The sequence below is a fragment of the Lithobates pipiens genome, unplaced genomic scaffold, assembly GCF_037356315.1.
Source record: "Lithobates pipiens isolate NorthernLeopardFrog02 unplaced genomic scaffold, aLitPip1_a1.2 Scaffold_35, whole genome shotgun sequence".
Classification (NCBI taxonomy): domain Eukaryota; kingdom Metazoa; phylum Chordata; class Amphibia; order Anura; family Ranidae; genus Lithobates; species Lithobates pipiens.
This window is the reverse complement of record NW_027507811.1, coordinates 14,043,610-14,063,327: the sequence shown is the minus strand read 5'-3', so window position 1 is coordinate 14,063,327 and position 19,718 is coordinate 14,043,610. Positions and strand designations below refer to the sequence as shown.

The following is a 19,718-nucleotide window of genomic DNA, read 5'->3' as shown; positions in this document are numbered from 1 at the left end:
CGTCAGGAACAGTCCATTTTCAAAACCGCTGGGCCATGCGGGAGGGGGGGGGGTGGTTTAGGAGCCGATGGCACCAGTCTTGTGTGGGGAGGATTGGTGGGTCAGGTAAGTACATCTTCACTGCCCTGTCCCCTAGAACAAAATGAGCAGTTAACCCATGCAGTGTGGGTACAGCTCCACTGCACATGGTTTTAATCCCGAGGATAGTTGAGGGCTCCCAGTTTGGAGACAGGGGGTCTCACACAGGGGTCAGAGGGGCACCAGCCAGGAGACTGGAGGTCTTGTCCTGGGAGTCAGGTGGGCTCCTATTGGGGTGTCAGGAGAACCTCTATCCAAAGGCAAAAAATTTGACCGGAGTTCTGCTTTAATCCTGAGGATAGTTGAGGGCTCCCAAATTGGAGACAGCGGGTCTCACACAGGGGTCAGAGGGGCACCAGCCAGGAGCCTGGAGATCTTGTCCTGGGAGTCAGGGGGGCTCCTATTGGGGTGTCAGGAGAACCTCTATCCAAAGGCAGAAAATTTGACCGGAGTTCTGCTTTAATCCTGAGGATAGTTGAGGGCTTTAAGTTTGGAGACAGCAGGTCTCACCCAGGGGTGAGAGGGGCACCAGCCAGGAGCCTGGAGGTCTTGTCCTGGGAGTCAGGTGGGCTCCTATTGGGGTGTCAGGAGAAACTCTATCCAAAGGCCAGGAGTGGTCTTTGCAGCAAGGCGCTTCGACAAAAGGCTAAGCAAGCCGAGAGAACCAAGGAGAGCTGGCCAACATTTAGAGGAACGGGTGAGAAGTACAACGGTGGGAGCCAAGTGGCTCAGCGTTTTTTCGTTGACTCTTCATGTTAATGTGGAAGAACCCATGCCTGGGCAACTAATATTTATGTGAGCTTTCCGTTCGTTAAAAGTGGGCTGCTCCTGCCCTGAAATACAGTTTGGACTGGTGCAACTCATTGTACCAAAGCAAATCTTTGACATAAATGAACCCCTTGCCACCCAAGACAATATATATTGAGAAAAAAATCACGTGTAGCACTAAATCAAAGTGTTTAAATCAAAGAGTACAAATATATAAGTACAAATACAAATACAATACAATACAATACAATACAAATACAAATACAAATACAAATACAAATACAAATACAAAGTGTCTAAATCAAAGAGTACAAATATATAAGTGAATATATATATATATATATATATATATATATATATATATATATATATATATATGTATATTATATATATTAAAATATATATATATTAAAAAATATAATATTAATATAATAATAATAATAATAATATTATTAAAATATGTAATAACATTCTATATATTAAATAAATAAATAAATATATATATATATATTTTTTTTTTATTTTTTTTGAGAAAAAATCACGTGTAGCGCTAAATCAAAGTGTTAGAGTACAAATATATAAGTGAATATATATATATATACATTATATTTCTTTCTTTTCAAAAAAACACCAGAGGGAATAAAATGGCGTTGCAATGTTTCATATCACACGGTATTTGCGCAGTGGTCTTACAAACGCAATTTTTGGGGAAAAGTACACTTTTTTTAATTTCAAAAATGCAAAAGTGTAAGCGCCAAGCATATATAAATATTGCCCTTATGATTGGCAAAAAATAAATAAACAATAATGTGTATATCTATAACAAACAAATACAATGTGACCCAAAATATGAAAATCTCATATTATGTGTAAGAAATGATGATAATAAATATATAAACAATGAAGTCTATATAGATCAAAAAACTAGACATATATCATACTAAACAAAAAAGAATTCAATCATACAGTGAAATAATCCAACAAACAAAAAAAAAGGGGAAGATACGGTGAATATCCACTTGAATGTGAAATAAAATGAAAAAAGTTAAACGTTATTGCGCTATGTTGGCCATATCCTTTTATTTCTATGCCTGAATTGCTACGGGAGCTGTTTATATACACAATAACGGTGATTATACGCATCTCGTGACGCTGAATGAATCCTTTACGGTGGGACTTCTTTTTTGGTGGAATGCCGTATCCAAAGTTGCAGTAATTGCGATTGCAAGCTATTTCTGACCCTCTAGGCGTATGTCTTTTTGGGTCACGTGCATCTGGTAAGCCTGCGCTTCTTAAAGAGGAGCTGCACAACAAAAAAAAAATATTAAAAGCCAGCAGCTACTAATATTGCAGCTGCTGACTTTTAATAATATCACACTTACCTGTCCCAGGTTCCAGCGATGTCGGCGGCAGATGACGAGCGATCGCTCGTCTCGCTGCAGCCACCGCCGCCATCCTCTGTCAGGGAATCGGGAAGTGAAGCAAGAGGGCTTCACTGCCCGGTTCCCTACTGCGCATGCGCGAGTCGCGCTGCGCTGGTTCCCCGCTGTGTCTCTGGGAACTGTGTGTTTCCCAGAACACAACGGGGGGCGGAGCCATGCGGCGGTGGGCGGAGCCATGCGGCGGTCTGGCCGGAAGTGGGTGCAGTTACCTGGATTATCCAGGTAACTGCACCCCCCTCCCCCCCGAAAGGTGCCGATTGTGGCACCGGAGGGGGGGAGGGATAATACTAGCGGAACTTCCCCTTTAGGCCGCGTACACACGCGCGGACTGTTGGCCCAACCTTGTCCGCTGAACAGTGTTTGGGCGGACAGTCCGCTCGTGTGTGGGCTTTCAGCGGACAGTTTCAGCGGACAGTTGGACGGACAAGGTTTTACGGAAATTCCGAAAAACTGTCCGCTGAAACCTTGTTTCAACGAACAGTCCGCCCGTGTGTAGGCTTGTTCGTCAAACTAAGTTCCGCGCATGCTCAGAAAGGATTTTCAAGCCGAAAGTTATAATGCAGTGTATAGGACGTCGTATTTTGCGTCCCGTCGTACGTGCCGTTCACGTCATCGCGCACGGTTTCAGCAAACTGTTCGTCCGTCGTGTGTGGCCATGTCCGTCCATGCTAAGTTTGAGCGGACTGTTCGCTCAAACTGTTGGACGGACAAAGTTGGGCCAACAGTCCGCGCGTGTGTACGCGGCCTTAGGGTGAAGAACCGCTTTAAGGTGGTGGGAGTTTCACCGGGTGAAGTCATTTCTGGTCATAGTGAAGTGATACTCTTGTGGACACCGAAGTCTATTGGGACTCACACTCTATACATTTTTTTCTATTATTGAACTTTAATGTTTTTCTTGAAAAAAACTTTTTTTATCTTTTTTCATCTTATTTCACATTCACGTGGATATTCACCGTATCTTTTTCATTTCCCCTTTTTTTTTGTTTGTTGGATTATTTCACTGTATAATTGAATTCTTTTTTGTTTAGTATGATATATGTCTAGTTTTTTGATCTATATAGACTTCATTGTTTATATATTTATTATCATCATTTCTTACACATAATATGAGATTTTCATATTTTGGGTCACATTGTATTTGTTTGTTATAGATATACACATTATTGTTTATTTATTTTTTGCCAATCATAAGGGCAATATTTATATATGCTTGGCGCTTACACTTTTGCATTTTTGAAGTTTTCTGAGCTAAAAGGATCCCAGTTTTAGTGTGTTAGCAGCCTTTCTTTTCAGTTTTTGGTTTCTTAGATTTTTCCATTGTTGGCTATTGCGCAGTGTTTTTGTATATATCTAGCTTCACTTTTTTTAATTAACAAATAGGAAAACAGTAAAGTTAGGCCATTTTTTTTTCTATATTGTGAAAGATAATGTTACGCCGAGTAAATAGACACCTAACATGTCATCTCATGCTTCAAAATTGCGCCCGCTCGTGGAATGGCGACAAACTTATGCGTTCACTACTGGGGGGCGGGGGCACTTTAATTAATTAATTAATTTTTATTTTTTTTTGCTAGGAAATTACTCAGAACCCCCAAACATTATATATATTTTTTTAATTTTAATTTTTTTTTTTTTATATTTATGCTTTCCCTTTAAATTTATTTTATGTTTTGATCACTTTTATTCCTATTACAAGGAAGGTAAGCATCCCTAAATAATAAATTTGTTTTAGTAATTAGTAATAGAAATAAGCATGACAGGTCCTCTTTATGGAGAGATATGGGGATCTACAAGTCCCCACATCTCTCCTCTATGCTGGAAAGCATCAGATAAAAAAAAAATAAAAATCAGGTTTCCCAGCAATAAAAATGGCAGCATTTACATCTGCCGGCACTGGAAGTGACGTCATGACGTCACTTCTGGCCTCCAAGGGTCATAGAGATGGCCTGGTCCATGGCCAGCTCTATTATAAACTGCCACTGCCCCCGGATTCATTTTCCGGTTCCCCAATCGCACGGGAGAGGCGATGCCCACCTGGGCGGGGAGATTAGTTAAATAACCCTTTTAAAACCTTTTGGAAGATGAAACCATCCAAAGCTACTTTGCCGATCATCCCAAGATGTCCGGGAACCCTCAGACCTCACTACTGGAGTCTCCAGGAATGTCACTTTTCAGGGACGCACCCATTAAAAATTAGGTTTTAATTAGAAAGTTGTTCTATGGAATTTCAACCTGTTAAATACATTTGTCAAGATAATCAACGTAGATGTGTTCTCTGGTGTTTTTTTAGATTCCCCTTAAATCTAAAGCATTTTCCGCACTCTGAACATGAATAAGGACGGTCTTCTGTGTGACTACTCTGGTGCCTAATAAGTTTTCCTTTCTCGGTGAAACATTTCCCGCACTCTAAACACGAGTAGAGGCATTCACCTGTGTGACTTCTTTGGTGTTTAAGAAGGTCTCTTCTCCACGTGAAACACTTCCCGCACTCTGAACACGAATAAGGACGCTCACCAGTGTGAACTCTCTGGTGTTTAACAAGGTCTCCTTTCACGGCGAAAGCTTTCCCGCACACCGAACACGAATAAGGGCGCTCCCCCGTGTGAATTCTTTGGTGTATAAGAAGGCTTCCTTTTAATGTGAAACATTTCTCGCACTCTGAACACGCAAAAGGACGTTCCCCAGTGTGAATTCTCTGGTGCGTAAGAAGGTGTGGTTTTTGAGTGAAGCCTTTCCCACACTCCGAGCAAGAAAAAGGACGCTCGCCCGTGTGAACTCTCTGATGTTTGTTAAAATCTCCTTTCAGAGCGAAAGATTTCCCGCACGCTGAACACGAATAAGGATTGTGAATTTTCTGATGTGTCAGATATTCGCTTTTCTCATTGAAGGATTTCCCGCACTCTGAACAAGTGTAGGTCACACTGGTGTGAGATCTGAGGTGTAGAAGAAGTTCAGATTTCATTGTAAAGGATTTCCCGCACCCCAGACATGACATGGAACTCCCGCTTCCTTCACGGCTTAAAAAAGATTCCTTGGGATTAGAATGATCTGCTGATCTGTCCGTACAGTGAGATCTCATTTGGATAGCTGGAGTCATAGTATGGGATTTATAAGAAGGTTCCTCAGGATTAGAAGGATCCATTGATCTTAGATGGACATCTGAAGTCATAGTATGGGATTTATGAGAAGGTTCCTCAGGATTAGAAGGATACATTGATCTTAGATGGTCATCTGAAGTCATAGTATGGGATTTCTCAGAAGGTTCCTCAGGATTAGAAGGATCCATTGATCTCAGATGGACCTCTGAAGTCATAGTATGGGATTTATCAGAAGATTCCTCAGGATTAGAAGGATACATTGATCTTAGATGGTCATCTGAAGTCATAGTATGGGATTTATCAGAAGGTTCCTCAGGATTAGAAGGATCCATTGATCTTAGATGGACATCTGAAGTCATATTATTGGATTTATCAGAAGGTTCCTCAGGATTAGAAGGATACATTGATGTCAGATGGATATCTGAAGTAATAGTATGGGATTTATCAGAAGATTCCTCAGGATAAGAAGGATCCATTGATCTCAGATGGACATCTGAAGTCATAGTATGGGATTTATTAGAAGTTTCCTCAGGATTAGAAGGATCCATTGATCTTAGATAGACATCTGAAGTCATAGTATGGGATTTATCAGAAGATTTTAAGGATTAGAAGGATCCATTGATCTTAGATGGTCATCCGAAGTCAAAGCATGGGATTTATTAGAAGATTCTTCAGGATTAGAGGGGTCCATTGATCTCTTCAAATGGTAAGGTCTATGATATATATTTTGGGTGATGGGAAACTTTCCTGGAGAATTCCTGAGTTCATCTGTTGGAAAACAATGTTTAAAATAATAATTATAATAATTTTTCATGTTTCACATTTAAGAGTTGTAAATGTTAGTTATTCTTAGCACCAAAGTAGGAATACAAAAGGAATTCAGAGACTGGTGTGTTGTACTGCCACCTACAGGAGGATTTGGACACTGGCAAACAAACAAATTGTGGGCCAGCCCAGTATATCCCCTTCCAACTCCCAGTATACGCCCTGAGTTTTGTGGAAAAGCAGATCCAAGATCAGGATCATAGACACAAAGAGGTGGGATCTGTATCCCTCAATGAACTCAAAGAAAAAAGTTTCACAAGAAGTATGGAAATCCAATTTTCTTTCTTGTTTATTGAGAGGCACAGGAATTCATTGAGTGCCGGGATATCTAACTACAGTCCAACTGAGAGGCGAGCAACAGCAAAAAAAAAAAAGTTAACAGGCCCACAAGAAACCAACATACAGTGCCTTGCGAAAGTATTCGGCCCCCTTGAACTTTTCAACCTTTTGCCACATTTCAGGCTTCAAACATAAAGATATAAAATTTTTATTTTTTGTGAAGAATCACCAACAAGTGGGACACAATTGTGAAGTGGAACGAAATCTATTGGATGTTTTAAACTTTTTTAGCAAATAAAAAACTGAAAAGTGGTGCGTGCAAAATTATTCGGCCCCTTTACTTTCAGTGCAGCAAACTCACTCCAGAAGTTCAGCGAGGATCTCTGAATGATCCAATGTTGTCCTAAATGACTGATGGTGATAAATAGAACCCACCTGTGTGTAATCAAGTCTCTGTATAAATGCACCTGCTCTGTGATAGTCTCAGGGTTCTGTTGAAAGTGCAGAGAGCATCGTGAAGACCAAGGAACACACCAGGCAGGTCCGTAATACTGTTGTGGAGAAGTTTAAAGCCGGATTTGGATACAAAAAGATTTCCCAAGCTTTAAACATCCCAAGGAGCACTGTGCAAGCGATCATTTTGAAATGGAAGGAGTATCAGACCACTGCAAATCTACCAAGACCTGGCTGTCCCTCTAAACTTTCAGCTCAGACAAGGAGAAGACTGATCAGAGATGCAGCCAAGAGGCCCATGATCACTCTGGATGAACTGCAGAGAACTACAGCTGAGGTGGGAGAGTCTGTCCATAGGACAACAATCAGTCATACATTGCACAAATCTGGCCGTTATGGAAGAGTGGCAAGAAGAAAGCCATTTCTCAAAGATATCCATAAAAAGTCTCGTCTAAAGTTTGCCACAAGCCACCTGGGAGACACACCAAACATGTGGAAGAAGGTGCTCTGGTCAGATGAAACCAAAATCGAACTTTTTGCCCAAAATGCAAAACGATATGTTTGGCGTAAAAGCAACACAGCTCATCACCCTCAACACACCATCCCCACTGTCAAACATGGTGGTGGCAGCATCATGGTTTGGGCCTGCTTTTCTTCAGCAGGGACAGGGAAGATGGTTAAAATTGAGGGGAAGATGGATGCAGCCAAATACAGGACCATTCTGGCATTCTGGATGAAAACCTATTGGAGTCTGCAAAAGACCTGAAACTGGGACGGAGATTTATCTTCCAACAAGACAATGATCCCAAACATACAGCAAAATCTACAAAGGAATGGTTCACAAATAAACGTATCCAGGTGTTAGAATGGCCAAGTCAAAGTCCAGACCTGAATCCAATCGAGAATCTGTGGAAAGAGCTGAAAACTGCTGTTCACAAACGCTCTCCATCCAACCTCACTGACCTCGAGTTGTTTTGCAAGGAAGAATGGGCAAGAATTTCAGTCTCTCGATGTGCAAAACTGATAGAGACATACCCCAAGCGACTTGCAGCTGTAATCGCAGCAAAAGGTGGCTCTACAAAGTATTAACGCAAGGGGGCCGAATAATTTTGCACGCCCCACTTTTCATTTTTTTATTAGTTAAAAAAGTTTCAAAAATCCAATAGATTTCATTCCACTTCACAATTGTGTCCCACTTGTTGTGATTCTTCACAAAAAATAAAATTTTTATATCTTTATGTTTGAAGCCTGAAATGTGGCAAAAGGTTGAAAAGTTCAAGGGGGCCAAATACTTTCGCAAGGCACTGTAACTAGGGACTGTCTGCACCAGGGTAAGTTAATCCAAAGGATATCTGATTGCCTCCTGGGGAATCAGGAAGAACATTTTTACCCCTCTGGAGCAAATCAGACCACGCTATATTGATTTTTTTTATTTTTTTTGCCTTCCTCTGGATCAGCTATGGCAGGGATCTAAAAACTACGGCCCTCCAGCTGTTGCAGAACTACACTTCCCACGAGGCATTGTAAACCTCTGACATTCACAGGCATGACTAGGCATGATGGGAATTGTAGTTCCTGAACAACTGGAGGGCTATAGTTTGAGGACCCCTGAACTATGGGAATAGGATTGTGTATCCTGGAGGTTTTCTCTTTGAGAGTATTTGTTTATCTTCTATTGGTTGAACTACTAGATGGACTAGTGTCTGTTTTCCACCAGACTAACTATGTAATATACAGATCTGGGGGCCCAGTTGGCGTTCAGGCAGTGGGCAGAGTATGGGATTAATGTTAGTAGTGACCAGGGTTGGTGGAGAAAGCTGCTGAATATTTCCAGAAGTGAGTGTTCGGGTTACCCTTGTCGCTGCCTCTTCTCCAGATAGATTATGAGTACCTCGGCTTTGCCTGGTGGGGGCACTACAGGGGAGCTGGGGGAAGTTTTGCTATTGCTGCCCTTCGCTACGAGGAAGTGCGCTGTGCACTCTATGGGGAAGGAGGGGGGAAATCGGCTGAATGTTTCCAGGTGTCATGGGTGGGCTCAGACCTTCCTTCTCAGAGCTGTCGGCTAATTGCCAGCTTCTATATCTCCTCAGTTACTCAGCTGTTGATGATATCCTGCTGATCAGTCCTGCCTACTTAAAGCTGTTCAGCCCAGTGGATCTCTGCCTTCGCCTTGGTCAACATCACAGAGCACAACATCTTCTGCAATCCTTTGCAGACTTCCCTTCTGGCTCCAGATCCTGCTTGCTGTTTCACTACATTGATCCCTGACTTCTGGCTTGGCTGACTCTCCGTTCCGGTTACTGAACTTTGGCTATGTTTTGACTACGTTTGTTGTTTTTACTTTTGTTATTAAACAAGTGATTTAACTGTACTTCTGTCTCGGTCTGATTTCATTGTTTCTGACACCAGGTCACTCTGAGCTCTGACTCTTGCTTAGATACATTGCAAGTACTTAAGCACTGCCTGGTGGGGGCGCTATAGGGGAGCTGGGGGAAGTTTTGCTTTTGGGAAGTGTGCTGTGCAGCCTACTTATATTTTTTCCTTGGGAGTCAGAAATAGCTTCTCAGCATTATGTGCATAGTTGCCAACGGTCCCGAATTTCCCAGAACATTCCCGGGATTAGGACATTTGTCCTGAATTAATTTTGTCCCGGGAAATTCGGTTTGTCCCAGGAAATTCAAATTTCCCGTTTTTCGCTGCCGGCCTCTAGAGGTCCGCGTGCCGCATTTTCACCTTTTACTATGCCACACCTATAACCACATGCCCCGCCCCCTAATTATAATACAACTCCGCCTACTGCCAAAAAAGTGTCCTGAATTTTTTTTTTACAATGTTGGCAACTATGTATGTGTCCCCCTGTCTCCGTTCCCCCCTGGATGCAAAACAGAAGGAAGACATTTTCTTTATGCAATTAAAGATTATAAATGTAAAATAATATCTTATTACCTCCTCTGCTGCCAGTTTCAGCAATGTCACCTCTCTACTTCCTCCCGACTCACCTCTCACGGAAACTTCCCATTTTTGTACCTGACATCACTTGTGTCAGTACCTGACATCACTTCCTGTCTTCCAAAGGGACTTCCTGTCTGTACCTACATCACTTCCTCTCTGTACCCACATCACTTCCTCTAAGACCTACATCACTTCCTGTCTATGCGTTCCGCCGGTGATAAGTCAGATCACCACCTTGTGGACCATAATGGGATTTTTGTACTTAGCGTACTTCAGGTGATTGTAGCCGTATTAGTTCCCTCGCAGCAAAACAATTGAGTACTGTCTGTGATACGGTCAGACACCATGAAATCAGCCCGAGACAGAAGTACAGTTAAATCGCACTTATTTAATAATAAAAGTAAAAAGAACAAATGTAGTCAAAACATAGCCAAAGTTCAGTAACCAGAACGTAAATAATAAAAGTAAAAAGAACAAATGTCAAAACATAGCCAAAGTTCAGTAACTGGAATGGATAGTCAGCCAAGCCAGAAGTCTGGGATCAAAGTAATGAAACAGCAAGCAGGATCTGGAGCCAGAAGGGATGTCAGCAAAGCAAGTCTTTAAACAGGAATGCAGGAGATCCACTCTGTGATGTTGACCAAGGCGAAGGCAGAGACCCTCTGGATTAGACGGCTTAAAGCGGAGGTCCACCCTAAAGAGGACCTTCCGCTCATTGGAACCCTCCCCCCCTCCGGCGCCACAATTGGCACCTTTCAGAGGGGAGGGGGGTGCAGGTACCTGTACAGTACAGGTATCTGCACCCACTTCCGGCGTAGATTCTGCAGAAGGTACGCCCTTTTCCGCAGAATCTACGCCCCTTTCCGAAGGTCCCCCCACTGCCTGCTGGGAAACACATGGATCCCAGAGACAGCGGGGACCATCCTTATTGCGCAGCGCGACTCGCGCATGCGCAGTAGGGAACCGGGAAATGAAGCCGAAAGGCTCCACTTCCTGATTCCCATACCAAGATGGCGGCGGCAGCACCCGAGAGACGATCGAGAGATCGGCTTCGGGTGCCGGCATCGTGGGCGCGCTGGGCGGGTAAGTGTCATTATTTTAAAAGTCAGCAGCTGCAGTATTTGTAGCTGCTGGCTTTTAAAAAATAAAAAAAACGGCGGACTCCCGTTTTAAGTAGGCAGGACTGACGAGCAGGATATCATCAACAGCTGAGTAACTGTGGAGAGATAGGAGCTGACAATCAGCCGGCAGCTGAGTGGCCAGCTCAGAGAAGGAAGGGCTGACCCCAGCCCTGACAAATACTTTCGTTATTTTCTCTAACGGTACATTTCCAGGACTGGCACCTTGCTGCAAAGGCTAGGTATAGATTGGGGTGGTTGCCACTTTTTTTGTACAGTTGGTTGAATTGGTGTGGGGCGCACTGGATGCCTTCAGCCACTATTGTTGGGCGTCAAATGCGCCCCTGTACCTTTTTTTGCATACATGTTAATTTTTAGGCCTGAAGATTACGCAAAACCCCCAAACATTATATAGTTTCTGAAAACAGAAACCCTAGAAAATAAAATAGTGGTAGTTCCAATTTTTTATGTACAGTATCTTCTCCTCATTTGTTGGGAACATGACGTCATATTGAGGAATGGAGTGGAGGTTTTGGGGTTGTGTAGGTCAGCTTTAAAACATTTTTTTATGTCACACAGTAAAAAACACAATTTTAGGGCAAACAAACGCAATAAATGACCCAAATTTTTGGTAAAATATAAAAGAGTATGTAGCACAGGCTTAGTATTGCCTCTGTAATATATGCAGAATATTGCTCTCTGAAACATTGCATTGCATTTTCTGGCTAAACTGATAGCTGCAGGATTGAAGGCAGATTGGGTCCTGCTGTAGCTAAGAAAGAAGCCCACCCCCTAACAACAAAAACAATGAAAGACAGGATTGGATAGCTACTCAGGAGAGCTGTGATTGGGGGAGAGAGAGGAGGACACAGGAGGAGGAGAGACAGACTGGCATGGTGGCAGGCAGACAGAAAAAAGTATCCCATGTGTTTATCTCTTGAGCACTTCCAGAGCCTGTGACTCTCCTAAAGGAAGGTTGAGAGGGGAGTTTGCAGTGTGTTATTCTGCCTGATTACTGAAGATGTGATAACAGTGCAGAGAAATCTAGAGACCGGTTTCAGTGCTGCAGCAATCATCATTATTATTATTATTCTGTTTGGAGGTTTCTGTGGCCTGTGTTGCTCACATCACCATCCAGTCAACTGAGACAGCGATCAATCTACCAATTGCTGGAAGGAAGATATATCAAGTGCATCTAATGGTGAGAGATCTTCTGCCATCCTTGTGTATGTGGATCTAGCTGCTAGGTCCTATTTACTGTTAATGCAGCTTTATCTGAAGGTGGATCTCCACATCTGTAAATCTTTGTGACACTTTGTAAAGATACCCCTTTCCATTCTGTGGATTACAAATATTACTTCACAAAAGTCTGAGTACTCAAACACAGGATTTAAAGGGCTCCAACGCTGGCAGACTCTGTGTGTGTGAATAGAATTCCCACTGGCCAGTGGTTAGCTAGAACCTACAAGACTTAGGTAGGATCTTATAGTCAGTAATATCACTTTTAGGGGAATTGTTGAACATTCTTTGTATTGTATTGTACAGTTTGTTCACCACTTGTTCAGTGCATTTCAGGCAAGGCCTCCCACTGGCGGTTAAAGCGGAGCTCCATCCGCTCATTGGAACCCTCCCCCCCCTCTGGCGCCACAATTGGCACCTTTCAGGGGGGAGGGGGGGTGCAGGTACCTGTACAGTACAGGTATCTGCACCCACTTCCGGCGTAGATTCTGCAGAAGGTACGCCCCTTTCCGCAGAATCTATGCCCCTTTCCGAAGGTCCCCCCCGCTGCCTGCTGGGAAACACACGGATCCCAAAGACAGCGGGGACCATTCTTATTGCGCAGCGCGACTCGCGCATGCGCAGTAGGGAACCGGGAAATGAAGCCGAAAGGCTCCACTTCCTGACTCCCATACCCAAGATGGCGGCGGCAGCACCCGAGAGACGATCGAGAGATCGGCTTCGGGTGCCGACATCGCTGGGCGTGCTGGGCGGGTAAGTGTCATTATTTTAAAAGTCAGCAGCTGCAGTATTTGTAGCTGCTGGCTTTGAAAAAAAAAAAAAAACGGCGGAACTCCCGGCGGACTCCCGCTTTAAAGTGAATGAACACAAATCCTGTTTTCCTTTACTGAGAAGTTGTAGTATATTATTGCACTTAAAGCGGAGGTCCACCCTAAAGTGGACCTTCCGCTCATTGGAACCCTCCCCCCCTCCGGCGCCACAATTGGCACCTTTCAAGGGGGAGGGGAGTGCAGTTACCTGGATAATCCAGGTAACTGCACCCACTTCCGGGATAGCTCTCTGCGGAAAGGGGCGTAGATTACGCCCCTTTCCGAAAGTCCCCCGCTGCCTGCTGGGAAACACACAGATCCCAGAGGCAGCGGGTCCATCCTTATTGCGCAGCGCGACTCGCGCATGCGCAGTAGGGAACCGGAAAATGAAGCCGAAAGGCTCCACTTCCTGATTCCCATACCCAAGATGGCAGCGGCAGCACCCGAGAGATGATCGAGAGATCGGCTTTGGGTGCCGACATCGCGGGCGCGCTGGACGGGTAAGTGTCACTATTTTAAAAGTCAGCAGCTGCTGTATTTGTAGCTGCTGGCTTTAAAAAAAAAAAAAAAAACGCGGAGTCCCGGCGGACTCCCGCTTTAATATTTGTATTCTGTTAATCAAAAGATCTCTTTTCAGGGCTTTTTTTTTGCCAGTTCTAATAAAGCCCAGCTAAAAGTTTAAACAGTGTTTTGGTGTTACTGAGATCCTGGGGAGGGTGAGCCAGCACTGGTGTGGGACAGAAGACCCGTATATTACAGTGGCCCTTGCGGGGGTGGCGCTACAAGTATAAAGAGTAAAAAAGGAATGCCCAACATGCCAAACCTTAAATTTTTGCCCTTGAGGATGCCCTGGAGGAGGTGCGAAATGCATTGACGCATTTTCGGTTTCTTGAACCAGTGATACAACTTCCGCCATCCGTGGAACGCTTACTGTCGTCCAGTGGCAGACCTGGAACGTACACCGATGCCTGTTTAATACAGTTGTCTCGTGGGCGGCGTTGTTTGATTGCGCAGTACACATAGTACCGGCGGTACGTCACTATTTGGCTTTTTTCTGTTTTCCCCATTATGATTGGTCTACCTCGGTCCATCCACGTGAACACCCATATGGAGGTTTCTAAGAGAGTCCATTCCGCACTCACCAGATCTTGTGGATCACACCTTTATTGACCCCAGACTGTAAAGCTGAGGGTTCATTAACTCTGGTGAGTGGGGGTCACAAAAGGGAGAGTGTGGCACTTGAACACTTTATCCTGAATCACAGAAGTACCTTGTTTTGGAGCACTGAGCACTTTATTATTATACTTATTTTTGTTAATATTGTGACAGCTAATAATTTTTGAGCACATTGTTCAGCTTGTTGTTTAATATTCTGCTAGCGCTGTTAATTTATACATTTCGTTTTGAGGTTTTAGCACCTTTGTAATAGCTGCTGCAGTTTATTCACTTACTATTCCACTTAGCGCGAGTTCTATTTATTATATACACTTAAATTTGCGTGAGCTCGCGAAATGGCAACAAACTTCGGCACCCATTATTTTCTATAGGCAACGCTTCAAAAGCCCCCCTATAGATCATCAGCTTAGTGTTACAGAGGAGGTCTTGAGCTAGATTTATTGCTCTCACTTCGGCATGTAACATTTGTATTACGTCATACATGTCACTTTCAGAGACACCAACAAGAAGGGGAGGAGAGCAGACGTGTGATGATGATGATGATGATGATAACCGCCATATCACTGATGAATACAACGAATGTGAAATTATGGAGCCAACTGCTGAAAACATGGAGGAGGAGAACCAAGATGGCGGGGATGGGAATAATCTTTTTGGTACTTGTAGTGGCTCCATGTTTTCTTAGATAGCAGCTGACACATGTGTGGAACTGTACCTTCTGGACCCTCTGGAACTGACATTTCTGGACTCTTTGGAACTGGACCTAGTGGACCCTCTGCAACTTGACCTTCTGTACTCTTTGCAACGACACTTTCTGGACTATTTAGAACTAAACCTTCTAGACACTTTGAAGCTGGACCTTCTCGACTCTTTGGAGCTGGACCTTCTCGACTCTTTGGAGCTGGACCTTCTCGACTCGTTGGAGCTGGACCTTCTGGACTCTTTGGAGCTGGACCTTCTGGACTCTTTGGAGCTGGACCTTCTGGACTCTTTGGAGCTGGACCTTCTGGACTCTTTGGAGCTGGACCTCCTGGATTCTTTGGAACTGGATCTTCTAGACTCCTTGAAACTGGACCTCCTGGACCCTCTGGAACTGGACCTCCTGGACCCTCTGGAACTGAAATTTCTGGACTCTTTGGAACTGGACCTAGTGGACCCTCTGCAACTGGACCATCTGTACTCTTTGCAATGGCACTTTCTGGACTATTTAGAACTAAACCTTCTAGACTCTTTGGAGCTGGACCTCCTGGACTCTTTGGAGCTGGACCTCCTGGACTCTTTGGAGCTGGACCTCCTGGACTCTTTGGAGCTGGACCTCCTGGACTCTTTGGAGCTGGACCTCCTGGACTCTTTGGAGCTGGACCTCCTGGACTCTTTGAAACCGGACCTTCTAGACTCTTTGAAACCGGACCTTCTAGACTCTTTGAAACCGGACCTTCTAGACTCTTTGAAACCGGACCTTCTAGACTCTTTGAAACTGGACCTTCTAGACTCTTTGAAACTGAACCTTCTGGACTCTTTGAAACTGGACTTTCTGGACTCTGAAACTGGACCCTCCATCTCACAAATAAAACCCCAATGGATGACTTTCTATGAACCGATCATCTGATAATTATGGTCATTGGTAAAAAAGAAGACTCAAGGAAGAAAATTTTGTTTTATTTTACAAGATCAGAATAACCAATTACCACAAAGTACATTATATAACTAGAATAAAGCTCCAATCTTTTATAATAGAATTAACAAATGTATTAATAATCATACATTGGTATTGTCGTGATTGCTCACTTGTCGCCCCATGCATTGTCACGATTGTCTGGCAGTTGGCCAATTATCAAGATTGCCCACTTGTTGCTCCATGGATTATCACGAGTGCCAGCCTGCTGTCCCCTGTATTGTCTTGATTACCTATCTGTTGTGCCATGTATTGTCGTGATTGCTTACTTGTTGCCCCAAGTATTGTCGTGATTGTCTGCCAGTGGCCAAAGTATTTACCATGATTGCCCACTTGTTGCCCCATGTATTATCAAGATTGTCTGCCTGTCCCCCCATGTATTTGTAATGATTGCCCACTTGTTGCCCCATGTATTATTATCAAGATTGTCTGCTGTTCCCCCATGTATTGGTTATGATTGCACACTTGTTGCCCCATGTATTATTATCATGATTGTCTGCCTGTTCCCCCATGTATTTGTAATGATTTCCCACTTGTTGCCCCATGTATTATCAAGATTGTCTGCCTGTTACCACAGGTATTTGTAATGATTGCCCACTTGTTGCCCCATGTATTATTATAATGATTGTCTGCCTGTTCCCCCATGTATTTGTAATGATTTCCCACTTGTTGCCCCATGTATTATCAAGATTGTCTGCCTGTTACCACAGGTATTTGTAATGATTGCCCACTTGTTGCCCCATGTATTATTATAATGATTGTCTGCCTGTTCCCCCATGTATTTGTAATGATTGCTCACTTGTTGCCCCATGTATTATCAAGATCGTCTGCCTGTTACCACAGGTATTTGTAATGATTACCCACTTGTTGCCCCATGTATTTGTAATGATTGCCCACTTGTTGCCCCATGTATTATTATCACGATTGTCTGCCTGTTCCCCCATGTATTCGTAATGATTTCCCACTTGTTGCCCCATGTATTATCAAGATTGTCTGCCTGTTACCACAGGTATTTGTAATGATTGCCCACTTGTTGCCCCATGTATTATTATCATGATTGTCTTCCTGTTCCCCCATGTATTTGTAATGATTGCCCACTTGTTGCCCCATGTATTATCACAATCGTCTGCTCGTCCCCCATGTATTTGTAATGATTGCCCACTTGTGGCCCCATGTATTATTATCATGATTGTCTGCCTGTTCCCCCATGCATTTGTAATGATTGCCCACTTATTGCCCATGTATTATTATCATGATTGCCCTCTTATGGAGAAAGGAAAAAGAGAAACAGGGACACCCCAGTGTGTGATCCTGCCAGTACCTCACTTCCTATTCTAGGGATACAACACTAGGAACAGTGCTGCCAGTTATAAGTGGCATATTGGTTTGTGGTGGAGCTATGGTTTTACCACTAGCAACGATTGCCCGTATGAACTTTCTGGTGTCGAAGAAGGAAACTTTTGTACAGAAAACACTTCCCACACTCCGAACATGAAAAAGGACGATCACCCGTGTGATATTTTTGGTGTTGCCAAAGGTCTCCTTTATTCGTGAAAAATTTCCCACACTCTGGACATGAAAAGGGACGCTCGCCTGTGTGAACTTTCTGGTGTCTAAGAAGGAAACTTTTGTACAAAAAACGCTTCCCACACTCCGAACACGAAAAAGGACGTTCACCCGTGTGATATTTCTGGTGCTGACAAAGGTCTTCTTTACGAGTAAAAGATTTCCCGCACTCTAAACACGAATAGGGACGCTCATCTGCGTGAACTCTCTGATGTTTCAGAAGTACACTTTTGTAAGAAAAACATTTCCCGCACTTCGTACATGAAAAAGGACGCTCACCTGTGTGCATTCTCTGGTGTGCAAGGAGGTTCACTTTCTTAATGAAACATTTCCCGCACTCTGAACACAAATAGGGACGCTCACCTGTGTGAATCATCCGGTGTATAAGAAGCTCTCCTTTCTGTGTGAAACATTTCCCGCACTCAGAACATGGAAAAGGACGCTCGCCTGTGTGAACTCTCTGATGTGAAAGTAGATGTTCTTTCGTAGTCAAACGTTTTCCGCACTCTAAACACAAAAAGGGACGCTCGCCTGTGTGAACCCTCTGATGTCTAAGCAATATACTTCTGTAGGAGAAACATTTCCCGCACTCGGGGCATGAAAAAGGACGCTCATCTTTATGACTTCTCTGGTGTGTTATAAGTGCTGCTCTGTGACGGAAACATTTACCGCACTCTGAACACGAGAGAGAACGTTCATCTGTGTGAATACTCTGGTGTCTAAGAAGTATGCCTTTCTCCGTAAAACATTTCCCGCACTCTGGACATGAAAAAGGACGCTCACCCGTGTGGGTTCTCTGATGTATGAGAAGAGCGCTTTCCCTAAAAAAACGTTTCCCGCACTCTGAACATGAAAAAGGACGATCACCTGTGTGAATTCTCTTGTGTCTAAGAAGGTTTCTTTTCTGAGTAAAAATTTTCCCGCACTCCAAACATGACAATAAATTTGCTACTTTTTGAACCCCTTTATGGCTTAAAGAAGATTCCTTGAGATTAGATGGATTTCCACATCCATCCGCACTGTCAGATATTAGAGGACTATCTGAAGTCCAAGTAGGTGATTTATGAGGAGATTCCTCAGAATTGGACATATCCAATGTTCTCTTCCAACGGGGAGGTCTGTCATGTGTATTATGAGGAATGGGATTTACTTCTGGAGAACATCCAATGTCCTTATCATCCACATCTTTCTCCGATGTTCTTCTATTCCCACCACAGAGTCTGTCTGTCGGAAGACAATTTAAAAACAAAATTATAAAGGTTTTTTTCGGGAGTCATGTATGAAGGTCGAGCATTTCAAAGTTCAAAAGAGGTCTGACAAGGAAATGGGTGCAATTACGACACCAAACTAAGACAACAAAGCAGATCAATGATAAAACCCAACCAAACAACACTAAGTAATAATGTTTCTGCAATGACAATGTTATGGTTAAGAACAGAGATGGACCTTTCATGCTGTGTAGTGTACCTCCACCTCAATTATTGAGAACATAATGTTATATTGCTTACTTGTTGCCCCAAGTATTGTCGTGATTGTCTGCCAGTGGCCAATGTATTTACCATGATTGCCCACTTGTTGCCATATGTATTATCAAGATTGTCTGCCTGTCCCCCCATGTATTTGTAATGATTGCCCACTTGTTGCCCCATGTATTATCAAGATTGTCTGCCTGTCCCCCCATGTATTTGTAATGATTGCCCACTTGTTGCCCCGTGTATTATCAAGATTGTCTGCCTGTTACCCCAGGTATTTGTAATGATTGCCCACTTGTTCCCCCATGTATTTGTAATGATTTCCCACTTGTTGCCCCATGTATTATCAAGATTGTCTGCCTGTTACCACAGGTATTTGTAGTGATTGCCCACTTGTTGCCCCATGTATTATTATCATGATTGTCTGCCTGTTCCCCCATGTATTTGTAATGATTTCCCACTTGTTGCCCCATGTATTATCACGATCATCTGCCCGTCCCCCATGTATTTGTAATGATTGCCCATTTGTTGCCCCATGTATTATTATCATGATTGTCTGCCTGTTCCCCCATGTATTTGTAATGATTTCCCACTTGTTGCCCCATGTATTATCACGATCATCTGCCCGTCCCCCATGTATTTGTAATGATTGCCCACTTGTTGCCCCATGTATTATTATCATGATTGTCTGCCTGTTCCCCCATGTATTTGTAATGATTTCCCACTTGTTGCCCCATGTATTATCAAGATTGTCTGCCTGTTACCACA

At 43.4% G+C, this 19,718-nt stretch overlaps 4 protein-coding genes across 6 annotated transcripts in view; 2 read left to right on the top strand and 2 right to left on the bottom strand.

The window, feature by feature from the left end:
- LOC143955568 (uncharacterized) overlaps nucleotides 1-19,718 on the top strand; it is a 234,219-nt gene that overhangs the window by 874 nt on the left and 213,627 nt on the right. The gene's annotated exons all lie outside the window — the stretch shown is intronic.
- The window catches only part of LOC143955614 (uncharacterized), a 347,615-nt gene that overhangs the window by 127,229 nt on the left and 200,668 nt on the right, over nucleotides 1-19,718 (top strand). The window lies entirely within an intron of this gene.
- Nucleotides 3,506-9,985, bottom strand: LOC143955781 (uncharacterized). Its single transcript, XM_077465905.1, has 2 exons — nucleotides 9,890-9,985; nucleotides 3,506-6,154 (listed from the first exon to the last, which is right to left on the bottom strand). The coding sequence occupies exon 2, from the start codon at nucleotides 5,959-5,961 to the stop codon at nucleotides 4,546-4,548; it is 1,416 nt and encodes a 471-aa protein (XP_077322031.1). The 5' UTR covers nucleotides 5,962-6,154; nucleotides 9,890-9,985; the 3' UTR covers nucleotides 3,506-4,545.
- The window catches only part of LOC143955522 (uncharacterized), a 433,055-nt gene continuing 429,217 nt past the window's right edge, over nucleotides 15,881-19,718 (bottom strand). The window contains exon 11 of the mRNA XM_077465564.1: nucleotides 15,881-18,702. Coding sequence (XP_077321690.1) covers nucleotides 17,324-18,702 — 1,379 coding nt within the window. The 3' untranslated portion in view covers nucleotides 15,881-17,323. The remainder of the gene's footprint in view (nucleotides 18,703-19,718) is intronic.